Source organism: Pygocentrus nattereri, chromosome 25 (assembly GCF_015220715.1).
Source record: "Pygocentrus nattereri isolate fPygNat1 chromosome 25, fPygNat1.pri, whole genome shotgun sequence".
In the NCBI taxonomy this organism is placed as follows: domain Eukaryota; kingdom Metazoa; phylum Chordata; class Actinopteri; order Characiformes; family Serrasalmidae; genus Pygocentrus; species Pygocentrus nattereri.
This window is the reverse complement of record NC_051235.1, coordinates 17,897,362-17,924,885: the sequence shown is the minus strand read 5'-3', so window position 1 is coordinate 17,924,885 and position 27,524 is coordinate 17,897,362. Positions and strand designations below refer to the sequence as shown.

General features: G+C 38.0%; 1 protein-coding gene across 3 annotated transcripts; it reads right to left on the bottom strand.

Moving 5' to 3' along the window:
- Positions 1–1,544: 1,544 nt before the first annotated feature.
- On the bottom strand, positions 1,545–27,524 carry LOC108432365 (b(0,+)-type amino acid transporter 1-like). 3 transcript variants are annotated; one of them, XM_017706134.2, is made up of 15 exons: positions 27,459–27,524; positions 27,235–27,306; positions 24,715–24,836; positions 23,189–23,336; positions 14,103–14,345; positions 13,550–13,675; positions 13,210–13,309; positions 12,780–12,824; positions 7,959–8,082; positions 7,523–7,626; positions 6,309–6,405; positions 5,805–5,954; positions 4,732–4,906; positions 3,008–3,079; positions 1,545–1,812 (listed from the first exon to the last, which is right to left on the bottom strand). In XM_017706134.2, the coding sequence occupies exons 3-14, from the start codon at positions 24,832–24,834 to the stop codon at positions 3,021–3,023; spliced, it is 1,491 nt and encodes a 496-aa protein (XP_017561623.2). In that variant the 5' UTR covers positions 24,835–24,836; positions 27,235–27,306; positions 27,459–27,524; the 3' UTR covers positions 1,545–1,812; positions 3,008–3,020. The 3 variants fall into 3 exon arrangements, with proteins under 3 accessions (XP_017561623.2, XP_037390240.1, XP_037390241.1); XM_037534343.1 differs by lacking the exons at positions 1,545–1,812; positions 27,235–27,306; positions 27,459–27,524 and having other exon boundaries at positions 2,695–3,079; positions 23,189–23,302; XM_037534344.1 differs by lacking the exons at positions 1,545–1,812; positions 23,189–23,336; positions 24,715–24,836; positions 27,235–27,306; positions 27,459–27,524 and adding an exon at positions 20,341–20,398 and having other exon boundaries at positions 2,695–3,079.

Genomic DNA, 27,524 nt, shown 5'->3' with positions numbered 1-27,524 from the left:
AGCAAGAGCCAGGGCATGGGAAGAGTTTGGTGAAGCTATGGAGTTTTAATAAGAGTTTCCTCCAAAATGACTACTTTAAAATTACTAAAATAAGAAAGGGGACCAGAGGGTGTGTGCCTACTATCAGGGTATCACACTGCTCAGCCTCCCTGGGAAAGTCTATGCCAAGGTGCTGAAAAGGAGACTCCGACCGATAGTTGAACCTCAGATTGAGAAGGAACAATGCGGATTCCGTCCTGGCTGTGGAACAATGGACCAGCTTTTCACCCTCTCACGGATTGTTGAGGGGGCATAGGAGTTCGCCAACCCAATGTACATGTGTTTCGTGGATTTGGAGAAGGCTTACGACTGTGTTCCCCGAGATATCTTGTGGGAGGCCCTCGGGAGTATGGGGTTCCGGGGCTACTTCTCCGGGCCATTCAATTTCTTTACTGCCAGAGTGAGACCATTATGCCGGACCACTCCAGGTAAGGGGAAAGGACTTGCCCCAGGTGGAGAAGTTTGAGTATCTTGGGGTCTTGTTCACGAGCGATGGGAAGAGGGATTGTGAGCTTGCCACAGGTTGGGACAGGCGGCAGCAGTAATGCGATCTCTGTCCCAGACTGTAGTGGTGAAGGTGGGGCTGAGCCATAAGGCCAAGCTCTCTGCTTACCAGTCGGTCTACCTCCAGACCCTCACCTATGGTCATGAATTGTGGGTAATTGCCTGAAAGAATGAGATCACAAATACAAGTGGTGGAAATGAGCTTTCTTCACAGGGTTGTCCTAGGACCTGTTGGATGGAGATGGAGAATAATTTGGACATCACAAATGAAATCGCATAATAGCTTTGTTTGAATGCTGTTTTTGATGATAGTCAAATGTTTAAGCTGTTAAAATAGTCATTATGTCATTCTGTGTTCAGGTTCAGCCCAGTTTGCTCCCAAGTTCTGCTTATATCAAAAAATCTTGTGGAACTGTAAGTATTCCTTTAAAGAAATTTTCCATGCTAGCTATGTATCAAGAAATGAAATTTGAACTCAGCTTTGTTTACGAGTGCAGTAAATGGTGGCAAAATCTCCCACGATGTTGAAATGCATTCATTGTAAATCATAGTTTTCTTTTTGTTAAATTTTCATCCAGTTTGCTCCCAAGTTCTTCCACCATAGAATTCTGTGGAACTGTAAGTATTCCTTTTTTCAGCAAAAAAGGAAGCTGTAAAAGCTGTATACACACACACACACACACACACACACACACACGCACGCACGAACGCACGCACGCACATCTTCTAAGCCGTTTCTCCTTCTGGGTCGCGGGGGGTGCTGGAGCCCAGCGGTCATCAGGCGGAAGGCAGGATACACCCTGGACAGGTTGCCAATCCATCGCAGGGCGTAAAAGCTGTATGTATAATGTATATATACATTTAAAAAATAATAAAATTAAAAAAAAAAAATTTTAATTAAAACTAGACACACTTTACAAGGTACAAGATGTTTTTCTACACCTCCACTGTCAAGGAAACAAAGAAAACACAGGTATTAAGACTTTTTTTTTATTTTTCAGAAGAGAGACAAAATGTATTTTAACAATTATCACAATTTGTGAATAATGAAAATGCCAGACACAACACAGAAATGTTACATTTCAGAGGCACTTGTGGATTCTGGCCTATACGATTTGTCCCAGACATTTAAATGATAAAATGCTTCTGACAAATTTCATACATTATGAGAAATCATGAAATGTAGTCTAATTTTGGCACAGAGCAAAGGCAGGTTGGAAATGTTTGCTGGATCTAGCAAACCACCAAGGCCACACTGGTGCTGCACTACTAACAGAGATCAAGACAGGAAGAGGCACAGATTTTTAAAACGCTAAGAACAGAAACAACTAATGTTTGTCCTACAGCGCTGATGGTGCATCTTTGTAAACCACTGAAAATGCAGTATTTATATTTTTTAGCATGCAACAACCAAGGCTTTACCAGCCTAAAACTGCATACACAGATTGTTTGAACATTTGTAAAGTGGGGTTTAAACTCAGCTGACATACTGGGGCTGCACATTAAACATTAAAACAGCTCCTAATCTGGACACAATTTTCACACACAAACAAGAACTTCATCACCTAACTAAACCATTATAAACTGTGCATCATAACACATATAACAGAGGCAGTGCAGACTCCATATTAAACAACAACAAAACACAGAACACAGAAAATTTATAACAAAGAATTAAAAAAAAAATATATATATATATTTCATATTTACATAAATCTGTATCACACCTATGTGTAATACCACTTAAAAAGATTTTATACATATTTGAGATTTTCCCATGAGCAGTTTTTCAGTATCTAGAACCCTCATAAAGGATGCTCAGAGGTCATGTTTTTTCTCAAATGTTTTTGGTGTGTATTTGTAAAGTGTATGTAAACTACTTAGACAGGGGGACACTCGCAATTGTGTGTATAAACAGTCTATAAACAGCTACTGCTATTGTATTTTAGAGATGTGTGTGTACAGTTTTGCGCAAAGGTTTGAACACCCTGGTCAAATGAAATGTTTAGTTGATTTTTGGAGTGAAAATAAGTAACTCATCCTCTACAGAGAACACGGTTTAAATGTAGCATTTTCTGCACATTTCAGTTCATGATCTCTGATTTGCTGAATTTATTATACTGGAAAAAATCTAACATAAAATATGCCATAACCTTTTTTGTTTTATTATTACCTAATATGAAAAATAAATATTCTTTGTGCATTAAAATGTGTAGAAGTGTGATCTCTGTAGAGGATGAGTTTAGAAAATCAACAAACATGTAGTTTGACCATGGGTGTCTAAACTTTTAAACTTATGAGTGACTACTGGGGATTTCATCCATGGGCCACCTTGTTGGTTTCTGGGACCACCAACACAATGAAGAACACTCTTATAAACCAGTGTTCTTCCCTTTAAGTATTCTGTAGCAATTTGTTGACTGATCAGCCTTCGGGTTATCATATCTGATGCTTTCCTACTTACTATCTGAGGTTCTTCACTCTGTCTCCGGTGGGACAACTTCCATTAGCAACTGCAGATGCATGGTGATGGGTCCTAGGAATAACATGCAGAATATTGCATCCCATTTGTCACAGTTCATGTAGAGGCACTCGGCCTCATTGGTTTGACAGAATTCACAACTTTATATTGGTTTCATGTTTTCCCTTAGTGTTCTCTCACTACAATACCCAGCATGCACCACACAAATGCATCATACAACCATTGACAGTCACTGTTATGTCAACCAATCCTGACCATTAGCCACTGATTTATGGACTAATAAATACAACTGGGATAGCACTAGCTTAACTCCTACCTCGGTTATTGAACAACAATAAACAAAAGTGATTCCTGGTTTATTGTATTGGTGGTATTATTTGGTATTATTTACTTGTGATTGCCCTGGTTTATCGCGAGATTCGAGGAATGGGGACAGCTGTCCAAGGCCACTTAAACCTGCCCGACATGACTGATGTGGTGGGCAGAGCATGGATAACATCTTGGAGAAGCTCTCAGCTTTGCAAAGGAAAATGGATCGATTTGGAGACCAGAATGGACTAGGAGAGTAGTCATGCAAATTGAAATGCGACTACTCGCCCCAAACCCAAACAATCCCGGTTTAATCTGCTTTCGGCTCCCCGAATCGGCACTGGCCTTGGCCAAGGCCGCTGCTGGAACAACAATTCCTCCAGAAGAACACTGCAGTGAGACGCTCTTGTATCCCTTCCCCCATTTCCCCCAGACACTAGCTGATTGTAGACTCTGCCTATGACCCGTTCAAGGTTGCCTCCAGGGCAATTTGCTGTGGACTGACGCACCTAGACTGGGATGCCAGGCGAAGCGACTTCTCCAGGCCTCCCCACTACCCCCAGGCTGGACCTGTTAACAGGCTGGACCTGTTACAGAGTTGGATTGGATGGTTCCTCTTTTCCTTCTGATATTTAATCTAGCATTTTCTGCTGGTATCATCCTGAAACTGATGCCAGGTAATGCTGTCCTCTCTACTTTCACAATTTCAGACCTACAGTTCATTCACCATTTACAAAACATTTAAATCTACAAAAATATATGCATATAAAATTCACTGTCATATGCAAAAGCTTGTCCGCCTCTGGTCAAATGACATGTTTGTGACTTTTCTGAGTGAAAATAATTAACAGATACTCTACAGACAACATACTCTATGCAGAAGTAATGGCACCTTTTAGATGTTATGTTTTCATTTTTCCAGCAAATAAACAGAACCGGTGCACTAAAATGATTGCCTTATGTAAGTTTGTTCCCACTAGTTTGAATGGAGCAGTTCAAACTACTGCATCAGATATGTTACACATTATTAAGCTCTTAATAAATTCTGCTGCTTGATAACCAGAGTTGGAAAGTAATGAATGACAAATATCCTGTTTGAAGTAGTTGAGTACATTTTTTTTTCATATAATGGTACTTTACTTGTATTTTTACTTCTAATAAAGTACCTTATCTTTAAATCTTTTCCAGACACTTTATTTTTTAATCATTTTATTTTAATCATCTATTAATGATCTCTTAATCATTTATTGATACTTATATATAGAAATTATCACTACAGTCATTCTACTTGTTTAAGCAGGTATTTTCAGCCCCTTTTCCACACCATCAATCCAGCAGTGAAGTCTCAGCTAAAAGTCTCTGCGTGAATGAAGAAACTAATGAATACTGTTACTCACTCATGACTCTGCGGGTCCAGCTGAACTTGCGGTGGACAAAGGGGTAGTAAAAAATCATCCCGCCTACGATGAACACTGTGCAGTACAGATATTCAAACTCAGGCTTGTCGATGATTGGAGCCAAAACCAGGTAACAGGACACTATGACCACCACAACTGGGATAATAATGGGCACCTGTGGGGTAGAAACATCAGGCACTCATTTCTACTAAGTCAAGTTTGTTATTACATCAAACTTATGTTAAAATCAAACAGAAATAATTACGGAATCTTTTTTGACTTGTTAGCTTATGTCTCTGGTCATATTAAGCACAATTCTTCATACAATAGCAGTTTGTCTTTTTTCGCTATGTACCCACTATATTTCCCAGCTTATACTGAATTTCACGCAGTATGGACGGAAAATGTGTAAGGATTTCCAATTCACATGAACTTTAAAGGAATTTTTATCAGTTTTAATAATAAGAGTTTAATGTAATATGTAAATGTTGTTTAAGTCCATACACTCCATACATGGAAAGTACACTGTCAATACAGCCTGCTTGACTTCATTATTTTTGTGATGACTTGAAAACAACACATTACTTATGTCCACCAATTCAATCTACACTGTTACAAAATAACATTGTGTGGTAACAATAACTGAAATAAATGTTTTGGCTCTAACATTCTGTTGAACTATTTTGGTACATAAATACACAACAATATTATAAACCTTATATTGTGGAAAGTAATAAATTCACAAGGAAATGATGGTATATGCATTTTTAACCTAAACTGACTTGGATCATTTTCATTTTCTGTGTGTAGTGGTGCTGAACACTTAAAAGAATGATCCATATTTAAACACACACACATCTTCTACAACCTGCTCATTTACTGCATGTTGGCATGGGTCAAGAAGCATCTCACACAAACCTGCTTCTCCATCATTCTGCTTTAACTCTCTATTGCTAAACTCCTGAAAATAAATAAAGATGGGAACTCATGATGGTCATGAACTGAATCACACTGTCACTGGGATGAAGGAAACCTTGTGTCCTAGATTAAGGAGAAAACAATCCCATTCTTACCTTCAACGGCCTTTTTAACTCTTTTCTTGTGAAGCGCATGATGATAAGAGAAAGGGATGTGAGACAATAGAAAAACCACTGAGCAAAGCTGAAGTAGTTAATGAGAGTGTTGATATCTGCTGGAATTATGTAGAAAATAGCCAGAATTCCCTGTATAAAAAAAAGAAAACAGGTTTAGGGCATTAAGATTTCATTTACATTAAAGCAACAACAGTGTTTTTTATTTCCAGCATTTTTTCTTCTAGAACTAATCGCAGCAAGTTTGCATCTTTTAGGGCAATGGTTCCCAACCTGGTCCTCAGGGCCCAGCAGATGATCCACAATTTGGCTTAAACACAATTTGCAACACACAGAGATGAAGGAAAATCGTGAACTCTTTGAGGGCCCTGAAGACAAGCTGGGGACCACTGTTCTAGCACCTCCTAGTGAACTTAATTCAACTACAGCATTCACGGAAAAAGACAAATATTCAAAGTAGTAAATCCTTATAAACCAATGTCTTACATTAAAGATGAGAGCTGGTGCAGGACTGTAATATTTTGAACTAATATAGGACAGGATCTTCACCATGTGGCCTTCTCGTGCAGCGACATGAATCAGCCTTATCAATACACATAAACACAAGATCGGTTAGGGCTGAGGGTCTGCTAAATTTAGCACCATTGTGTTGTTTGTAAATCTAAAGGTACATGCTAAACTTATCCAAAGTTCAAAATACCTGAAATAAAGTAACTTTAATCAATATTGTTACTTTTTTGTCTTTAAAGTTTTAGGTATGAATTTGCCAAGTTTCTCTTGTTTCTAGCACTCTACTATTCCAGCAATAAATAATAATTATGTAGATAAATGTTTATAATTTATATGAAATGGCATGGAAACAATATGTTATTTCAAACTCCAAAGCTTGTGGCACAGTGGAAATAAACAACCCCAAAACAAACAGTAAAAATAGAAAGGAAAAATTTCTGAACAAACTTAAATTTGGCCTGACCAAGCCAGCTTCACACTTCAAAAGTTAAAATAAAGTTGCAGAGCACTGCTGATTGGTTTTGATATCTTAACTGGGCTTATATAATAATTCCATGTAGCTGCTATGATGCTGCTACAAGATTGCTAAGCTATTCCACTTTGTTGTTAAGGCATTGCTTGGTGCGTGTTAGGTGGTTGATAAGGTGTTGCTAGGCCATTGCAGTGTTATTCCAGGTGGTTGCTAAGGTGTTGTTTGGCCACTGTAATGGTGTCACAGGTAGTTGGTAATATGTGTGAGTCTGTGTGTAATATCTATGAGAGGCAGTGTGAGAGATGTACTTTGTGTAATCATTTATGGGAGCTAGTTTTCCACCATTCCGCCATTTATTATTGTATGGGTAAAAAATAATTGTGTTTGAGTGAATGCAGTATGAAAACCACATGTACAATGGGTGTCAAAGGCACAATATAGACTCAATACTGCTCTAAAATTGTGACCCATGAAAACTGCAAAAAGTGTAGAATAATAAAACCAAGAAATAAAGTATGTTTGCTTTGTCAAGAATATATTGTTCCATAACACAATCACAGCTAATGTGTCAGTCTATCTGGTGCTCATACTAAAGACCATGGGAAATGACTTGATTTGTGAATTTAAGTTCTCATGCGATTTGTATGTTCCTAATTTATGGCTTATTTTGGATTTTGGTGCTCTTGAACTTTTTTAGTAAAAACATTGTCTAATTTACCTTCCAGCTGTGAAACAGCTTCCATTAGCAGCTCCAAAAGTGGAGAAGACCACAAACAGCGGCACCAACCATGAGACTGGGTACAGCACTCTGTCACCATAAGTCTGTGAAGCAGACAATGTTTTTAAAAAGAACCATCTTAAATAATATCAAGCATTAAAGAGCAATAAGAAAAGCCTGAAACAATGCTGGATCTTTGATCCTGTTAGAAAAGAACAGAGGCAGCACTAGAAACCTGTGAAATGTAGGTATACATGTGGAAAACTGGATATTAAAAAAATTAAACTCTTCTATGACTAAAAATATTTAAACTGTCAAAACAGCTGATTGAGGAACTATGACTCATTTGCAATATACCTGATGCAATTCCATGATTTTGTTATACCAAACACAATATTTCATGTACTTCATGCATCTCCATGACAACTATACTCACCACAGCAACAGCAGGTGACTGCAGTAGTTCTGTGGGTGTCAGGACACTGAAGTAGGCAACATTGACTAGCACATAGCAAACAGACACCAAAGGAATCCCAAACATGATGGCCAATGGAAGATCCCTGTCCACAGGGCAGACAGACATTCAGCATTACAACACAAAGTCCATGGAGACTGTTCTACTACAATTTTAATAGGCAGACTCTTGGATACAGATACAAACACATCAGCTCAAGGAACATTTCAGAAACTTTATTTAATTAAAAAAAGAAAGCTATGAATTAAAGAATATTCAAAGTCTTTCATTTGTCTTTCCAACTACAAGCATAATGCAATATATTATATAAACAGTTAACAGCAAACATTGATGCACTCCATCTAAGTTGAAAAGAAGCAGGTCACGTAATTCATCTGAGAGGATAAACAGACAGTAGAGGCTCATGTGAGGTGTAAAAATATGAAATCAGGCCATCCATCTATATTTAAATTTAAATGCTGGACATAGAGGGCAGTTCTTAGGGGGGCTACTATGAGTCAAATAATGACTTTGAATGAGTTCTGGAAGTCATGGGTCAACAATCTTCAAGGTATTCCACAAAAAGGGCCTTTATGAGAAAGAGATAAAAGCTAGTGATTGCTCACAGTGTTTACAGGAAGTCACCTGTAAGACACTGCTAATACTGCAAGTCTTCGAAAGATTCTGGCCCGAAGGCTAAGCGGCGTGCAAGGGTCGAATCAGCTACTGCACACAAGCCAAGTCTCTTAATGCCCACAATGCTGTTAGCAGTGGAGGTGGTGGTATTATGATGTTGGGGTGGTTTTCAACAGCAGAGGCTTTCACCTGTTGGAGCACTGATGAGAAAATGAATAGGATCAGAACTATAAGAACCAATTTCCCTCTCTGCCATAAAAAGTAAAACTGTCTTTCAAAAGGCCAGAAACCCAGAACATTTCCATAGAAATGCAGAAGCAACTTAAAAAGAAGAAAACATAAGTAAAGTTTGTTCGGTAAGCTACACTCCATAACAGTGTTTTTAGATTTCCAAAGAAAAACGTTATTTCAGAAGGCTTAACCCGAGTACTGATGCAGACAGACAAATTACAATAGAACAACAGAACATATAAAGATAAATATTACATTGTAATTTTATGTGTGTGTGTGTGTGTGTGTGTGTGTGTGTGTGTGTGTGTGTGTGTGTGTGTGTGTGTGTGTGTGTGTGTGTGTGTGTTTGCGTGCACGATTTCTCCATTTCCAAAGCTCTCAAGAAAACGCAGTACTTGTTAGTGGTACCACTCAATACCTTCCCGATAATCAGTCCTTTTAATTAAATTTAATTTAATTGTGCTCATGCTAGAACTTAACAAATCCATACAAATGACAGGAGACTGCAGAACCAAACTTGCTTTCTTCGAAGTGTATTCTTCTAAACAACATATAAAAATTATTTTGTTGTGGTGGACAGTAACTAAGTAAATATAATTCGTTACTGTACTTAAGTAGTTTTTTTCATGAATCTGTACTTTGCTTAAGTATTTCTATTTTGGGTGAATTTTTCCCTCCGCTACATTTCAAAGTCAAATATCTGACTTTTCACTCCACTACATTTTGAGAAATCTGTCGTTCCTTTTGTTTTTTGTGTGTATAAAAACGTGGCAAAACAAAAGAAGTGCAAAGCAAGAACACCAATCAGGTCACAGCGGTCACTTTGTTCTGAGCTTGTTTTGAACTGTTGGTCATACCAACACAGTGCAGCACACAGTTCAACTTCAGTGCAGCAGCATAAAAATCATACGTCTACCTAAATGATGAACTAACCTAACTTTGTGTAAATAGACCACAATATAGAAATATGTCCACAAATGCAGTCGTGACTGACGTGTTTCTTTTTTTTTCTGAATTCATACAAACACTTTAATTTTATACACTGCTCAAAAAAATAAAGGGAACAATTAAACAACACAATATAACTCCAGGTAAATCAAACTTCTGTGAAATCAAACTGTCCACTTAGGAAGCAACACTTTGCTGTTGTGCAAATGGAATAGACAACAGGTGGAAATCATTGGCAATTAGCAAGACACACTCAATAAAGGAATGGTTCTGCAGGTGGGGACCACAGACCACTTCTCAGTACCTTTCTGCTTTCTGGCTGATGTTTTGGTCACTTTTGAACGTTGGTGGTGCTTTCACACTCGTGGTAGCATGAGACGGACTCTACAACCCACACAAGTGGCTCAGGTAGTGCAGCTCATCCAGGATGGCACATCAATACGAGCTGTGGCAAGAAGGTTTGCTGTGTCTGTCAGCGTAGTATCTAGAGGCTGGAGGCACTACCAGGAGACAGGCCAGTACACTAGGAGACGTGGAGGAGGCCGTAGGATGGAACCAACCCAGCAGCAGGACCGTCACCTCTGCCTTTGTGCAAGGAGGAACAGGAGGAGCACTGCCAGAGCCCTGGAAAATGACCTCCAGCAGGCCACAAATGTGCATGTGTCTGCACAAACGGTTAGAAACCGATTCCATGAGGATGGTATGAGGGCCCGACGTCCACAGATGGGGTTGTGCTCACAGCCCAACACCGTGCAGGACGCTTGGCATTTGCCAGAGAACACCAGGATTGGCAAATTCACCACTGGCGCCCTGTGCTCTTCACAGATGAAAGCAGGTTCACACTGAGCGCATGTGACAGACGTGACAGAGTCTGGAGACGCCGTGGAGAGCGATCTGCTGCCTGCAACATCCTTCAGCATGACCGGTTTGGCAGTGGGTCAGTAATGGTGTGGGGTGGCATTTCTTTGGAGGGCCGCACAGCCCTCCATGTGTTCACCAGAGGTAGCTTGACTGCCATTAGGTGAGATCCTCAGAGATGAGATCCTCAGATCCCTCGTGAGACCATATGCTGGTGCGGTTGGCCCTGGGTTCCTCCTAATGCAGGACAATGCTAGACCTCATGTGGCTGGAGTGTGTCAGCAGTTCCTGCAAGATGAAGGCATTGAAGCTATGGACTGGCCCGCCCATTCCCCAGACCTGAATCTGATTGAGCACATGTGGGACATCAGGTCTCGTTCCATCCACCAATGCCCACATTGCACCACAGACTGTCCAGGAGTTGGCGGATGCTTTAGTCCAGGTCTGGGAGGAGATCCCTCAGGAGACCATCCGCCACCTCATCAGGAGCATGCCCAGGTGTTGTAGGGAGGTAATACAGGCATGTGGAGGCCACACACAATACTGAGCCTCATTCTGACTTGTTTTAAGGACATTACATCAAAGTTGGATCAGCCTGTCGTGTGTTTTTTCCACTTTAACTTTGTGTGTGACTCCAAATCCAGGCCTCCATTGGTTAATAAATTTGATTTCCATTGATGATTTTTGTGTGATTTTGTTGTCAGCACATTCAGCTTTATACAGAACAAAGTATTCAATGAGAATATTTCATTCATTCAGATCTAAGATGTGTTATTTGAGTGTTCCCTTTATTTTTTTGAGCAGTATACTAAATGAGTTTCGGTTAGTTTATGCTTATGAACAGAGACCTACAGATCAATACAGTAAATACAGTAAAGGAAGCTCATTTGTGATCTTGAGTTTAAAGCCAGTTTTTATTCATCTTGTAACTAATTTATAAAGTAAACTGAAACTTTGCTTGTTTGTAAAAGTGATTTCAGAGCCACTCACTTCTCCCTGATGGAAACACTTTACCTTCAGTGTTTTGTGCTAATTAATGACGTTCTATTAAAAGACTGGTTTACCAAGAGAGACGCTGGAGGATTTTCACCTGAAATGAGTTCATGAAGTTCATGAAACATCACAGCCATAATTAATCTTTTAGTACTTTTACTTTTGATACTTAAGTACATTTGAAGGCAAAGTACATTTTGTACTTTTACTCAAGCTGAGGTCTAGAGTAAGGACTTTTTCTGGAGTAATATTTTACCCTGGGCATCTCTACTTTAACTCAAGTACATGTTTTGTGTACTTCGTCCACCTCTGGATTTGAATTTATGTTTATTTGCATTTATTCTAATGTTATGCACTTTTTGCACAGTACCTTATCTAACACACAATAACCACCAAAATTAATATAAACATGTAACACTACATTAAAATGGTTGAATCCACATTAGCACAATTGTGTTTGTATCATAACATAGATAACGTAGCAAAGCAGATTTGGATCTTGGTTCAATGCAAAACTCTTTGCTGTTACATTTTACTATTACATAAATACATTTTACTTTTTTTCATAGTTTGAAAACTCTGGTAACCTTTTGTATTGTGTTTAAATTTCATGATAAACAGACCAATAGAAATTGGTCCAAAATTACATGAAACACAATTAAGTTACATTGACTTCCATTACAAGAATTTTTTTTCTTCTCCTATGAAGTATCAATTTTGGAGGTACAAGATTTAGTTCCGACAGCAAAGATATGCAGAATGAATCATTATGATGCAATATGAAATACTGTGTCACGATCTGCCCCTCCCAGTCCTGTCCATGTGCGTTTTTGTTTTGATTTTGTAACTCCGCCCCTGATTGTTTGCACCTGTCCCTCGTTTTCCCTGTGTACTTAAGCCCTGTGTTTGCTTCTTGTGTTGGCCAGTCTTTGTTTGAATCTCTGTGTTGTTTGAAGTGTGCGATTCTTGTTTGAGGCTCTGTTCCTTTTTGTCATGTCTGTCCCCCAATCTCTACGTGTTGGCTATATGAACCTGGACTGTCTTGGCTATGACCCTGGATTTGCCCTTAATAAATCTCGCTTATCTCAGCATATGTGTCCGCCTCATCGCTCCTCGTTACACACTGACTTGACTTACCGGTATGGGTCTTTCAGCTCCTCTGTTATGAAGTTCAGCTGATTCCTGTAGATGGCAGAAATCAAAGTGTTTAATGTGCTACCAACACAGATATTGTGTGCTCTTAAGCCCTGATTAACTTGTTCTCTCATTCCAGTTCACATAAGATTCTTGGTAGGAAAACAGACATTTACAGACAGACATTTAGTTTCTACTCATACTTCCTGCCAATGGACGACAGACTAAAGCTTATTTTTACATCACTGGTGCCTTCACATGAACAATCTAACAGACTTTTTGATATGGAGGAAATTTTAGCAACTGATTTGTTATTGTTTTCAGTGAAATCACTTTACAAATGATTCTTCCAATGGAAGTGCCTATTAGGTTATGACCAGGGGAAAAAAAAACATCTTTTTAATAAAAAAATAAAAATAAATAAATAACTTACCACCCATCAAAAGCCCACATGCCGTTATAAAAGGCCAGTCCAATTGCACCAAATGAAGTTGCTGCTCCTTCAAATGAATTTTTGAAATTCTGTGTATTGCCTGAAAATAAGGACATTATAGATATAACATGGATTTGTGTCTGTACAAAAGGTTTAATCAAAACTTTGCAAAAATCACATTAACATATACAACAGAAATAAAAATGATAAGGTAAATATGTAAAAATACCTACAGCTTCTACATTATATCTGTTGCATTTGACAGAACACTAATTGTTTAAGGAAAGCAGCCACAGTTATGCAGTTTATTGACTGTATGGGTAGCACAGTATGTACAGACCTTGGGCCAGCATAACGATTCCTGATACCACTATGATGAAGATGATAAGGAGTTTGGCTGCAGTGAAGAAGTTTTGGACATAGCTGGCAAGCTTCACACTTAGGCAGTTCACGAGCACAATCAATACTTGTGCAAACATAAGGTAGGGACCGAAAGAGAGAGAAAAGAAAACGTCAATGCACAGAAACACAAGCCAAACCATCACCATCGATGAAAAATAACAAAAAGTGAAGCAGATATATCAAATCAATATATGGGATTGCAGTCTGGAGTAGGAAATTTCCATATCATATATGGAATGCCCATAATTCCCTGTAATGCCCAACATAAAATGTGAAGCACCCAAGAAGGGAAGGCATCATTAATGCTGAATGATTTTTACATATTTTGGAGCAACATATGCTGCCATGTAGGCATTATCTCTTTCAGAGACCTCCCTATTATTTCAAGAAGAAAACAGCCTCATTCTGCATGTATTACGACAGCATGGCCACACGATTAGATGCTAGATTTGCCTGATAAATTATTTCCTGATAAACAAGGTCTGACTTACAGATAAAAGCTGCAGCCAGGCATTTACTGATGATCACAGGTGGGGTGCATTCTGGGTAGAAAGGTGTGGAGGCATATTCTGCACAGCTGAGGGACAGGATGGCAAAAGCTGAAGGTTTCAGAACAAAGACAGTCATCCAAGAGTAGAGGTACGCCAACACGGGCCCATAACCTTCCATCAGGTACGGATACGCACCGCCTGACTTAGTGATCATTGTGCCAAGCTCAGCATAGCACAGAGCTCCTGTAGTAAAGAGATACAGAAAGAGAGACGTATAGAAGTATATTCATAGCAAAAATAAACTAAAATGGTACATGTAACGTACTCCCATGTTTGAATTTAAATTCGTAGTCAAATAAGCAGTTATCCACCCACTGAGCACTTTATAGGAAACAGCTCCATGTTTCTACACTCATTGTCCATTAAATCAGGTCCACTTACCACACGGGTGCCCCCTCCCATCTTCCATCACAGAGTATTTATTATTTGGATGGTGGATCATTCTTATCACCGCAGTAACACTGACTGGAGTGGTGGTTTACATTTATGGAATTTAGCTGACGCTCTTATCCAGAGCGACTTACAATTAGATCATTTTACACAAGGTAGTGTTAGGAGTCTTGCCCAAGGACTCTTATTAGTATAGTGCACGGTGTTTATCCAGGCAGGTATAGAACCTCAGTGTACAGCATAGTAGGCAGAGGTGTTACCCACTACGCTATACCAACCACGTTGGTGTGGTACTGTGTGTTGCGCTGGAGCTTTTACACATCTCATTGTCACTGCTGGACTGAAAAAGGTCCAATAACAAAAATATCCATACGGAGATATAATAAAGTATGCAGAATAACAGATGGGCAGCTATACAGCTAGAGCAGCTATAATCACTTCGCCCAGGATATTTCAAAGAAAATCTTTTGCACAGCATGCTGTATCCCTGTGCTGATGGGCTGGTTGACAGGTAAAAGTCAGTGAATATGAATGTTGTGAAAAAATGGCCCAAGCCCAGCATTAAAACCCAATAATGTGTTAGCGTCAGGTAGCAGACCTCTTCTTTGAATATGGTAGTATAATCCAATATGTATAAGACTCAAAAGCTTTTTGTGATAAATTAATAGGCAATAAAGTATCGAAGTTAGCATTTAGGTCCATTTGATATCATACAAGTAATTCAAATTGGAAATTCATTAAATGATTAAACATGAGCTACAGCAAAGGAAAAGTGAGAATTTGGAAAAGTGATAAACAGCCAGTAAATAAATGTAAGACTACTATAAAGGTTTTTAATCATTATTAATTGTCTCTTCAATTATACTTTTAATTCTTAAGATTTCAGTGAACAATTCCCACTTGCTATTCAGACTACACAGGTAACAGGACACAATTTCTGACTAAACAGGTCACACGTTTGCATGTTTGCTCGTTCATAGCTTGTTACATTTAGCTTTTTATTCTTATTTTTAATGTGTTAAATTACTTACTTTTGTTGAATAATCAATCATTGACTTAATCTATTAATAACTTCACTGCTTTTAACACTTTTTTTTCAGTTTTTCCAATATAACTAACCTTAACTTTTATTTTCTCTGAGACCACTGTGGAACAAGTGGAAAATGCATTTGGAATGCTTTCAGAAAGCCCGGGATTCCTCATATATGGCAGTTTCAAGTCATATAAGTCTGATGGCAACACTGACTCCTCCAGACCCAGCACTACATACAGGACTAACACAGGGATTTCCCAATTTCACACTTGCACCAGAGCAGGGCTAGGAATGCTAGCATGGCCGAGGAAGGAGAAGGTCTGCACCAATGCCTCCACAGGACTTCACTTCCAGTAACCGATTTGAAGTCCTAGGCTTTCCATCTGACCCAGCGCCTCGGTAGGTGTTTTAGCGTTTGAAGACTACATCATTAGTTCACTACATTATCTCCAAGACTACATCATCTCCAAGCAATTCCCCGCAACTTTGACCAAACCATGTTGGCACATTGGTCATTCGCTTATACCCTTACAAAAGAAACATTCCTCTACCAAAATGTAGTGTAGTGAGCAGTAAATTAAACCTTGCTTTACTCAAAGTAAGATCACTAAATAACAAAACACTTCTGATCGAAAATCTTATCAGAAAGCATAAGCGTGAGTTTAGGTTTCTAACAGAAACATGGCTAAATGAAAATGCCACAGCAATTTTATTTAAAGCTGCTTCTGAAAAATTCTGTTTCATGCAGTGAAGGAGGAGCACTAGCATGTATTCATAATAGTGACTTTAACTGTAAAAATGGCACTCTTCAGGGCTACAAACTAATCTTTCCACTGGCCCCATTGGTGCTACCAACATTCTCAGACGGTCGCACCAGCACATGATTTGGTTGCACCTTTTTTGTGTGTGTATTAAACCTTGCATGCTGACGAATAGTCCATTCCATACCCTAGTTTTGCACTGATGTAAACATATCGTGTGACTTGCTATTTTGCCAAAAATCTATTCCCCCAGACAAAATCCTCATTGTTGAACTTTGCAGAGACATATGCTTTACATGACATAACCTACACACCAACATAAGTTACCAGAATAAGTTTGATTTGAATCTGACCTTGCACTCCAGAAAAAAAATTGGCAGGTTCAAAGTACTCCTCTTTACTATGTAAAGTCAAATTTGATTAAACACTCTAGATTTGTCCTAGCTAGACATCACTTAGCTAAGGCACAAGCTAGAACAAACTGTTTCAACATCTCCAAAATCACATTAAAAGAGAAATAAGTCACACTGTCCAAAAATGACAAGGAAAAAAGTATTACTGCAATGTTATATCATCAAAACTGCCTTCTTGTAAAACTTCCAATTATTACTGAAAGGCATTCATTCCCTCCAAATGCTGCATCAACAATCAATGTCTTCGTTACACTAAATTAAATCACTGTGAGACACTGCGTTTGGCCTTAGACCCTGTTCTAGCATTTACTGTGAAGGAAAAATTAAGAATTGATCATTATTGACACACAGAAACAACCAAAATCGCGAGTATAATTTGTAGCTTCCATGTACCTGCATGATGTGAAGGAAAAATTAAGAATTGCATGCGAAGAGGAGAAGAATTCTGCCAAGAGTTGGAATTTGCCACATGTATGAAACTTGTTGAATTTCCCTCTCCCCCAGCCTTCTCATCCTCTCCTCATTTTTTTATAATAATCACCTACAGAGCAACACATCTTTGGAACACAGTAACTGGATTATTTTGTGCATTTCATCATCAGTGTACATATATGTAGTTGGTGATAAAAGTGCAGGCAAATAGAGAAAGACTGACTGTGCCAGAGAAGAAAAGGTGTACTACTTTCAACCACAATGGCTAACACAGCCTAAATATCATCATGCATTGTATCCACGATCTATGATAAAATTCTTCTCTCTAGGGACTTATTGATAGCCCATGAGGGAGTAACCCAGTAGAGTTCATCAGACATCTAGAGACATTTGATTTGAAGCAGCATGTGGGCAGCTCTACGTACAAGTTAGGTCACATCCTGGCTCTGGTAGTCATTAAAACTTTAAACACAAACACGTCTCTCACCTCTGACATTTTCATATCAGATCTATTCTCTATATTCTTTACATGGTCTTTACATTGACTCTGCTGTTTAAAAAGCTGTTAAAATGCTTATCGTAGTGCATCAAACCCACAGCTCTGACCCCCTCCTGTAACGATCGGGTCTCTGAGCTAAATGCTCCATTTAATAAAACTCTTGACATTCTCACACCAGTCAAATGGAATTAAAAAAATGAAAACTCAAAGAGAAAAAGCGCTCACAGAAACTAACCACATCGTGATCTTCTCAAAGAGCAGGTCTCCACCTACAATAAAGCTATAAAAATATCCAGTCACTCCATTCTACTGTAGTTAATGAACACATACATAATACCAAAGTCCTTTTAACACCCTAGACTGACTAATTAACCCTACATTTTCTGCTAGTGTGTCGCATGGTGATTGATCTATTTTCAAAAAAAAATAAAAAAAACTGGTCTTGATAAGACAGAGCATAGGTCAGTCTGTTGAAACAAGTTCTATTAACTTTCCTGATAAACCACCTACATCAGTAAGGTCTTTCTTGTCATCAGTAAGGTCATCTCTGTTATCAGTAATCAGGCACTTACAACTGTTATACACAAATTAAGTATGTCCACATGTGATCTGAAACCTGTTCCTACATCACTCCTTAAGAGAGTTTTTAATTCTGTTCAAAATTTTGGTCTCACTGCATCTTAGTGTAGATTGTGATACTACTGATTGCAAGATTTGAATCAACCTTCTCATCAGACTGCGTTGACAGACATACCAGCTGAGTGTCTCATACTTCTCAGTGGATGTCACAAAATATTCTACAACTAAAAAATTAAATACCAATCCTTGGTACTCAAAAAATTATGCTGGATGAGAAGTTCTTTAGCTTCGTATACCAAACCTGACGTACGAAACCCAAGTGTAATCTTAAATTCTGAGATCTGTTTAATTCCACATATAAACACAGTCCCTTTAGCTTTTAATCATTTAAGATGTATTGCTGAAGTTCAGCCTTTCCTATCTCACACAGAAAAACGTGTTCATGCATCTACTTCTAAATTGTAGAACTCAATTCTGCCTTTAATTAGTCACTCAAGCTCAGTGCATACTTCAGGATTCCCCCAATCACGCAATACTACCAACACTAGGAGGGTGAAGACTAGCACAGGCTTCTTCCGAGACCTGTGAAACCAACCACTGCCTGTTTTCGAACTGCCACTCACACAATGTCACTGGACAGCCGAACGCGCTCGGAGGAGAGCGCCCACTCAGAGAGTATGAGGCCAATTGTGCTCTGGCTACGGATGGCTGTAGCATCACCAGGGATCAAACTCGTGATCTCCTGATGATAGGGCCAGTGCTTAGACGGTTGTGCCACTCGGGAGCTTCAGTGCATGCTTTTAAGAAACATTGGAAAATATATAGTATCTCCTCAAGTTAGTGTTTAATTAAAAGTCTACATCTCTGTGGTATTTATCTTTTTTATCTCATAATTTACTGTTTTCCTGTTTTTACTGACAGCCTTATTACCTGTCTCTAAAGTACTATGCCACTGGTATGAAAAGTGCTCCAAAAATAAAGTTAACGTTTTATCTATTTGTAAGTTAATATTAAGTGTTCATGTTTTATCTATTCCATTTTAATAGTTTAGTAGTTTTTGGTCCAACCCTATTGCTGCTACACATGGTTGGTATAGTGTAGTGGGTAACACCTTTGCCTTCTACGCTGTAGACTGGGATTCAATCCCCCGCCTGGGTAAGCAACCGACACTATACCAATAAGAGTCCTTGGGCAAGACTCCTAACACCACCTTTGCCTACCTGTGTAAAAAACAATCAAATTGTAAGTCACTCTGGATAAGAGTGTCAGCCAAATGCCGTAAAACAAAACAAACAAACAAAAACATTCAATCTGGCATTTCTGATTTGGGATGCTTTGTCTATGTAAAGACTGCCAGATTTTTGGCCATCTGGATTGTATCCAGATTGTTTTTTTTATAGTTTGACAGCTAAAAACCACATTAAAACTGATTTTTGCAAATAAAATCCAAACCATTTTGATTTTTATAGATGTATCTCAGTCTGGACAATCCAATCAGATTTCAATGTGTTTTCATGCTTATTCCAGAGAATTATGAAAGTTTGAAGGGCTAGATGATGTATCTCTATCTCTCCTGCCTCTGCATTTAAAATCAGTATCCCCAGCGTAACTACCTAGTAATGGATGCCTATATGCTGTTACCACAGCAACCTGCACAGATAGGATAGTAAAGTCCAGACATGCAAATCTGATCTGATCACTTGCAAATAACACATCCGATATGTCTGCAGTCAGAACAGAGGCTTTCATATGTGGTACTAAAATCCAATATATATCTGATATGCAGCAATGCAATTTAGTCTGAACAGCCAGATCATAATTCATGCAACTGCCATGTCAATCCAAAACATCTGTCATAATTTCACGCTGCTAAGATCTCATAAACATTTAGGGTGATGTTTCTGTACAAACAAAATTAGAAGACATATGCAAATCACTGTGTTCAAAGAAATGGCCAAACTTGGCCACAGCAGGATGAGGCTGCAGTATCAGAAAAGAAAAGAGAAATCTGAAAGCAGTGTAATGAAAGTAAGGACACAGATCAAAGAAGTGGCTGTGCCAAATAACATACCATTTTCACACGAACCCGAGCACAGAATTTCTTCTTAGCTCCTGTGATGCTGTCAAAGACGAAACTGAAAGCTCTGGGAGCAGCTGCTACTGTTGATTCATGTGAAGGTGCCATGTGAAGCTTTGTTGTTTTGTGCATGCGGATCAGTTTAGGAGCTTGATCTATTCAGACTTTTGTCACATTTAAAAGATATTGTGAATAGCCGAACAAAAAATTTAATTTGGTTATCAAATCAGATTTGGACCACTTTTACCTGCTTTATGAATATAGCCTTACTTTGTGGAATCAACATGCTTACGTAGCTTCCCTCTACTGTAAGTGTTATCACAAGTGTTAACTGTAAACTGTAAAACTGTACTGCTATTATTTTATTACTACTGCTGTGTCATTCTTTATGTATTGGCAAAACTGTATACAACCAGTCAATAAAGTCACTTGGAACTTGATCCTGATTATTATTATCTGTAAGTTTTATACATATATTATATCTACAACCCCATTTCCAAAAACAAAATGCAATGATGTGCAAATCATTTAAATCTTTAATTGAAAACAGTATAAAGATCACATATCAAATGTTGAAACTGAGAAATTGTATTGTTTTGCCCATTTTGAATTTGATACCAATAACACACTCCAAAAAAGATGGGTTGGGGACGGCAAAAGGCAGGTAAAGTTGTGTAATTCTAAAAGAAACACCTGGAGGTTGATTGACAACAGACCAATACCATGCCTGGGTATGAAAAAGCATTCTTCCATGTATTTCAGAAGTATAGATGAGGAGGGGTTCAACACACTGTGAAAGATTGCACAGGAAAATAGTGCAACGATTCAAGAATAACATTTATCAATGTAAAATAGCAAAGAACTATTGCATTTCATCATCTATGGTACATGATATCATTAAAAGATTCAGAGAATCTAGAGAAAACTCTGTATGCAAGGGACAAGGCCAAAAATCACTATTTGCTGACCGTGATCCTTGGGCCCTCAGGCAGCACTGCGTTAAAAAACAGACATGATACTGTAGTGGAAATTGTTGCATGGGCTCAAACACTTCTGAAAACCCTGCTGTAAACACAGTTTGTCGATGCATTCACAAATGCGTGTTAAAACTTTAAAATGCAAAGAAGAAACTGTACATAAAAAGATGTAGAAACGCTGCCAACCTTCTCTGGGCCCAAGCTCATTTAAAATGGACTGAGGGGAAGTGGAAAAGTGTTCTGTGGTCTGACAAATCAACATTTTAAATTCTTTTTGGAAATCATGAACAATCTGTCATCTGGGCTAAAGACCCCTCAGCTTGTTATCAGCAAAAGCCAGTATTTATAATGGGATGCATTAGTGCACATGGCATGGGCGACATGCAGATCTGTGAATTTACCATTAATGCTGAACGATATATACATGTTTTGGCAACATATGTTTATTTCATGGAATGTTTTGATTATTTCAGCACAAACAGCACAGGAAAACATTTCACTTTCAAAATTACAGAAGTTCAGAAGGTCTCCTCAGTTCCCAAACGCTTGGGGTGTTGTTAACAGAAGAGGTGATGAAATACAGTGGTAAACAGGCCCCAGTCCCAACGTTGTTGGTATCAAATTCAAAATCAACTAATTTTTCAAAAAAACAATTAAAAACATGGCTTACATGATTTGCATGTCATTGATTCTATTTTTATTTACATTCTGCATGGTGTCCCAACTTTTTTGGGTAATGGGATTGATTTATTATCCATTTATTAAGTTACTATCATATATAAGTATTAACAACATTATCAACAGGGATTAAACCTACTTAAACTTTGCCTCCTCTTTTAAAGTTCAAAAGAAAACTCAGAAAGCCTTTATGTTGTTATTTCATGAATGTAAAGCTATCTGTAAGACAAGTGCATAAAAATGTATATTGACACTATCCAACCCCATCCCCATAGAATATTCTATGAAAGTAGTTAGGCTTTGGCATAAAACCCTTTTAACTGAGGCACAAAATGCTGAAATTTAGCTCTTTTGCAGTTCTTTGTGTCTTTCATCAATTTTTCTTATGCAGAAGAGACCTCCTTGTTTCTTCCAAAAAGAATGAGGTTTCAGACATTTTCTATCAAAAGACTATCAGAAGCATTTTCATTCTTACTTACAGCATAATATTTAGTCATCATCAGTCTTTTTACAAGTAGATTTGTAGATATTTAGTGCATTAAGTCCAATACATTTTTTGTTTATCACTGACAACATGAGAAAAATAAATGGATTCATTGAGTGGCAGCAGAGACAAATAGTTTTGTTTTCTCTTAGTTAGGGTGAATCCAGATGTTGATTTAGCCAGATACAGACACTGGTTAACACCCCATTCTGCTAAATCCTTTAGTAAACATCATGATTAATCCTATAAACTCATTAATGCATTAATACGCCAAAACATCTACAATAGTCCAGTGGGTGTTGTGGAACTTGTGGTTCTGATTAAGCTTGAAGCTTAAGGCAATACAATGAACATAAACAGACACTTTCCAATAGTGCAGTTTAAAAAAAATGCTGAGCATGTTGTCTAGATTTTCCAAATTGGTCATCGTCCAAGTCCTTTACTGTACAGCAGAACTAAAGTATAGCTGAATAGAAACCGGTGTGTTTTTGAGACTTTTCACAATGGAGAATATGCTCTTCTCCTAACAAGGCTTGTCAAGATAATTATTCCAACTGAAAAGCTCTCCTCTAAAAACTTTTGATATTTGCTAAATGCTGGACTGATTATGTGGAATGTAACAAAAATAAAAGGTAATTAGATTAGGACTATTTATGCCTGAAGGTATTTAAATAGGCTGCTGAAGTGACTTCTCTTTACTAACCTAGAGTGGCCAGCACCCCACACGCTGCCCACACACACAGGCATGGCCCCACTGCTCCTGTTCCTTCAAGCACGGCTTTGGGAGAGATGAAGATGCCTGAGCCGATCATTGTCCCTACAATCAGACAGATCCCACTCAGTAGACCCAACTAAAACACACAGAGCAAAACAACACACAACAGGTAATGTAACTGAAATCCAAAAAAACTTGCTCAAATACAAAAGGTATTTTTTTATACAAGTACTTATTGTTTTAGTCTCAGTGGATCAGGCCTGGGACCACTTATAGAGTTAATGATAATTATCAACCATGTAAATGAACCATGAAATCAATAAATAGAATGTACATTCACTGGCCACTTTAATAGGTACACCTTGCTAGTAAAAAGTTGGACCCCCTTTTGCCTTCAGAACTGCCTTAATTCTTCATGGCACACTTTCAAAAGGGTATTGGAAACATTTCTCAGAGATTTTGGCTGGTTGTTTGAGTTACTGTTGCCTTTCTATCATCTCAAACCAGTCTGCCCATTCTCCTCTGACCTCTCAAATCAACAAGGCATTTTCGTCTACACTACCGCCGCTCACTGGATATCTTCTCTTTTTCGGACCATTCTCTGTAAACCCTAGAGATGGTTGTGCATGAAAATCCCAGTAGATCAGCAGTTTCTGAAATACTCAGACCAGCCCGTCTGGCACCAACAACCACGTCACGTTCAAAGTCACTTAAATCCCCTTTCTCCCCCATTCTGATGCTCGGTCTGAACTTCAGCAAGTTGTCTTGACCACCTCTACATGCCTAATAAAGTGGCCAGCTCAAAGCTCTGAGAATTAAAATGAGTGAAAAAACTACAAAAGCAGCAATGAGCTCTGATGTAAAAGGCCATATTAGTATTAAGGTTTGTTTGATGGGCATTTATTTTTTTTGTCTGTGTGAAAATGCAATAATTTCAAATAATAAAAACATTCATATTTATCAATAAATTTGTCTTCAATTTTTCAAAGTTGCTTATCATCCTAGCCCTAAAATGGATGGAACTGTAATAATATTTACTAATTTCAACACAAATGTTTTATAGAATTTAGCAATACTGACTTACCCACTTGAAGTTGGGTTGTTAGCATTTTCCTATACATTCTGCAGCACACTTTTAAAAATAAAGGTGTCAAAACGGTTATTTGGAGTGATGACACAGAAAGAACCATTTTGGTTCCCTAAAGAACCTTTCAGTGGATGATTATTGAAGACTTTATTTGATCACTGCAGTTCATCGCTACAAAAGAAGCTCCTTATTTGTAATAGTGCAGATAGAAATTAAAAGACCATGTCCCAACACTTATAACAGTCTGGTACTACTGCTAAGGGATGGTGACAGGTAGTGCTAGGAGACCCAGTGCAAAACCTGCCACAAGGCAGAAAAAGTTCAAGCAAAAAAACAAAAAACAAAACAGTGAACGTGAGAAAACTGTTTAGACGCCAACGCACAGCAAGATCATATTCTAGCTCTTTTCTCTTTCTTAAATACTCACATTTTTCTGTAATATGACTCTGACTTCCTCCTCCTTTGGTTTGATTGTGGAGCGCATACTTTGTGTAATGCTGCCATTGCGAGTGTCCTTCTGTTTCTTCAGGTCTGTTTCATCCATCATGACTGCAAATATGGAGATTTCAGTTGGATCTTTGATTCATCACATGCTCACCAGACATACTGACCCTACTATGTACTTTTCTTTCTTTAGTATGTCATGTACAGTGAGGGGAATTATTCAAACACCTTTCCTTTTCTTATTTAATATATCAGTGCATATATCCATTTTTATACCCTTAATGTCTTTCAACTATAAACAAAAAATGTGCATGTATAAGCATGAACAAAGGTTTTTTGAAAAACTTAAATGATAAAGTATTCAGACACATTAACACACACACACACACACACACACACACACACACATATATATATATATATATATATATATATATATATATATATATATATGTATGTATGCAAGCCAAGTTTTAGGTATTTCATCTGGTGTCACTGTAAAAAAATTCCATTGGTTTGGAGTGGCAAAAGTTCTCAGGGGTAGCATTAATAAACAATGGCTATATGGAAAAAAACAACCCATAGCAAGGACTTTAAAGTTACCTGTCAGCACAATGGAACCTCAATTAAACTTGCAGACAGGTGCAACACGCAGGATTTTACAACACTAACTTATACTGCTGATAAGGACAGAGAGTGAGGGTGATCACTCAAAAAGAGTTGATAGCCCATCAGACAGTATGCAATAGAATTCTCCTGACATTCTGACACCAGTCAAATTGAAGAAAAAAATCATATAATCTAATAAAACCTGTGGATGAATGAGGAAACACGTCAGCTTAAGAGAAGCTGTAAAGCAGAGCACTTACAGAGGAAACTAAACTACTGATACATTATGATGTTCTCAGAGAGCAGATCTCCACCTACAATGCTATTTAAAATATCCGGTCATACCACTCTAGTGTAATTAGTAAACACAAAGACCTTTTTTTCCCACCATAAAACAACTAATAAACATTTACGGCATTTGGCAGACACTCTTATCCAGAGTGACTTACAGTTTGATCATTTTACACAGGCAGGTGAAGGTGGTGTTAGGAGTCGTGCACAAGGACTCTTATTGGTGTAGTGTAGGGTGTTTACCCAGGTGGGGAGTGAACTCCAGTCTACACTCCAGTGTTACCCACTACACTAACCAACCACACACTTTTTCTGCTAGTGTGTTTCACTGTGATTTACTTCTATAATTTGCAGTTTTCAAAATGAAATAGTCTCCATATGACAAAGCACAGCTCAACAAACTGAAACAAGTTCTAATAATGTTCCTGATAAGACGCCTACATCAGTAATATCTTTCTCTGTTATCAATTATCAGGAGCTTCCAACTGTTTGGAACAAATTAATCCTGTTCCTACATCACTCCTTAAGAAGGTTTTTGATTTCAAAATGATGTTCTAACTACCATGATGTTCTCTGTTAACAGGGGCTTTTCCATATGCTTTTGAAACTGCTCGTGCACAGTAGCATGGATGCTTCCATTCTAAATCATTTTAGATCAGTTTCTAACCTTCCTGTTCTAAGTCTTCAAAAAAATTTCTATCAGTTTTTCATTCTACCCACAACACTGGTTTGTGTTGGTCGGCAGATTTTAATCTACTATTTCTGATCTATAAATCGATTATTGGTGTAGGCCCAGCATATTTATCCGATATACTGCAGCAATAAGAGCTGAGCACAACTCTCAGATCATCAGGAACTAAATGGTTAGTCCTGCTGAAGGTGAAGACTGAACATGGAGAAACAGCATTTAGCTCTTAAATGGAAATGGAAGTTGACAGAGAGCATTAGAAGGGCCCTAATATCAAACAATCTCAAATCCAAGCTAAAAATCATCCTATTTTAGCAGTTTAAAACACTTTTAGCAGCCCTTCCCTTGTGTGACAGCACTTTATTATCCTAACTACAGTTTTAAATAGATTTTTAAGTTGAATAAGTTTAATTTCTTCACTTTTAATTTATTGATTTAATCATGTTTTAATCGTAGTTTTAATTTATGTTCTCCTACAACTTTTTACATTTCAATTTGAATTATCTTTGTATTTTCTCATTTGTAAAGCACTTTGAATGAGTGCTTTAGTGTATAGGAGTGTATATCAATAAACTTGCCTTGACCTTCCTTGCATATATCTTGCGTTAAATTCCCCACAATAAAATACCCTCCTCTACTGCCTAATAATCTGTCTTTAAATGATCATAAAATACCAAGAACAAAATGGATAGTGAGGGGAATTTCAGTGTCATGATGAACAACACTGAGTTCAGCCTCCCTGCATTACACTGGCTATAGGCTTACTGTCCTGATGCTTCTAGAATAGAGAATAGTGAGCAGTAATGATGGCTTACATAGACATAACAAAATGCACTCTATTGTGTCCATAAACAGTTTGTTTTTTAACAAAGAAACTTTACAGCGCTTTACAGGGTTTCTGTATATTATACTTACATCTGTGAGTGATGACTTGTCTCTTGCTTGAATTTCCAAAATTAGGCTGTTTGTTAATGACTGTAGATGAATCTGTGATAAAAGAAAGACGCATAAAAAAAAAAAAAAAAAAAAAAAAAAATATATATATAGACACAGTCCTGAAACAAGATTAATCTCAAAACCTTATGCCATTTAATGCCTAATGTCACTTCTTTTTCTATAAGAAGAAATGAATGCTGAACCTCAGAGCAGACTCCTCCGCATTCTGTATGCCAGATTTCCATGCTTCTGGTTACTTCTGATCCATC

Coding starts and splice junctions, on each gene's coding strand:
- LOC108432365 (XM_017706134.2), bottom strand. CDS start 24,834: ATGATGGATGAAACAGACCTGAAGAAACAGAAGGACACTCGCAATGGC. Junction 8,083..12,779: donor GAGCTGAAAGACCCATACCG/GTAAGTCAAGTC, acceptor CCCTGTGGACAG/GGATCTTCCATTGGCCATCA. Junction 4,907..5,804: donor AGTTAAAAAGGCCGTTGAAG/GTAAGAATGGGA, acceptor TCTACCCCACAG/GTGCCCATTATTATCCCAGT.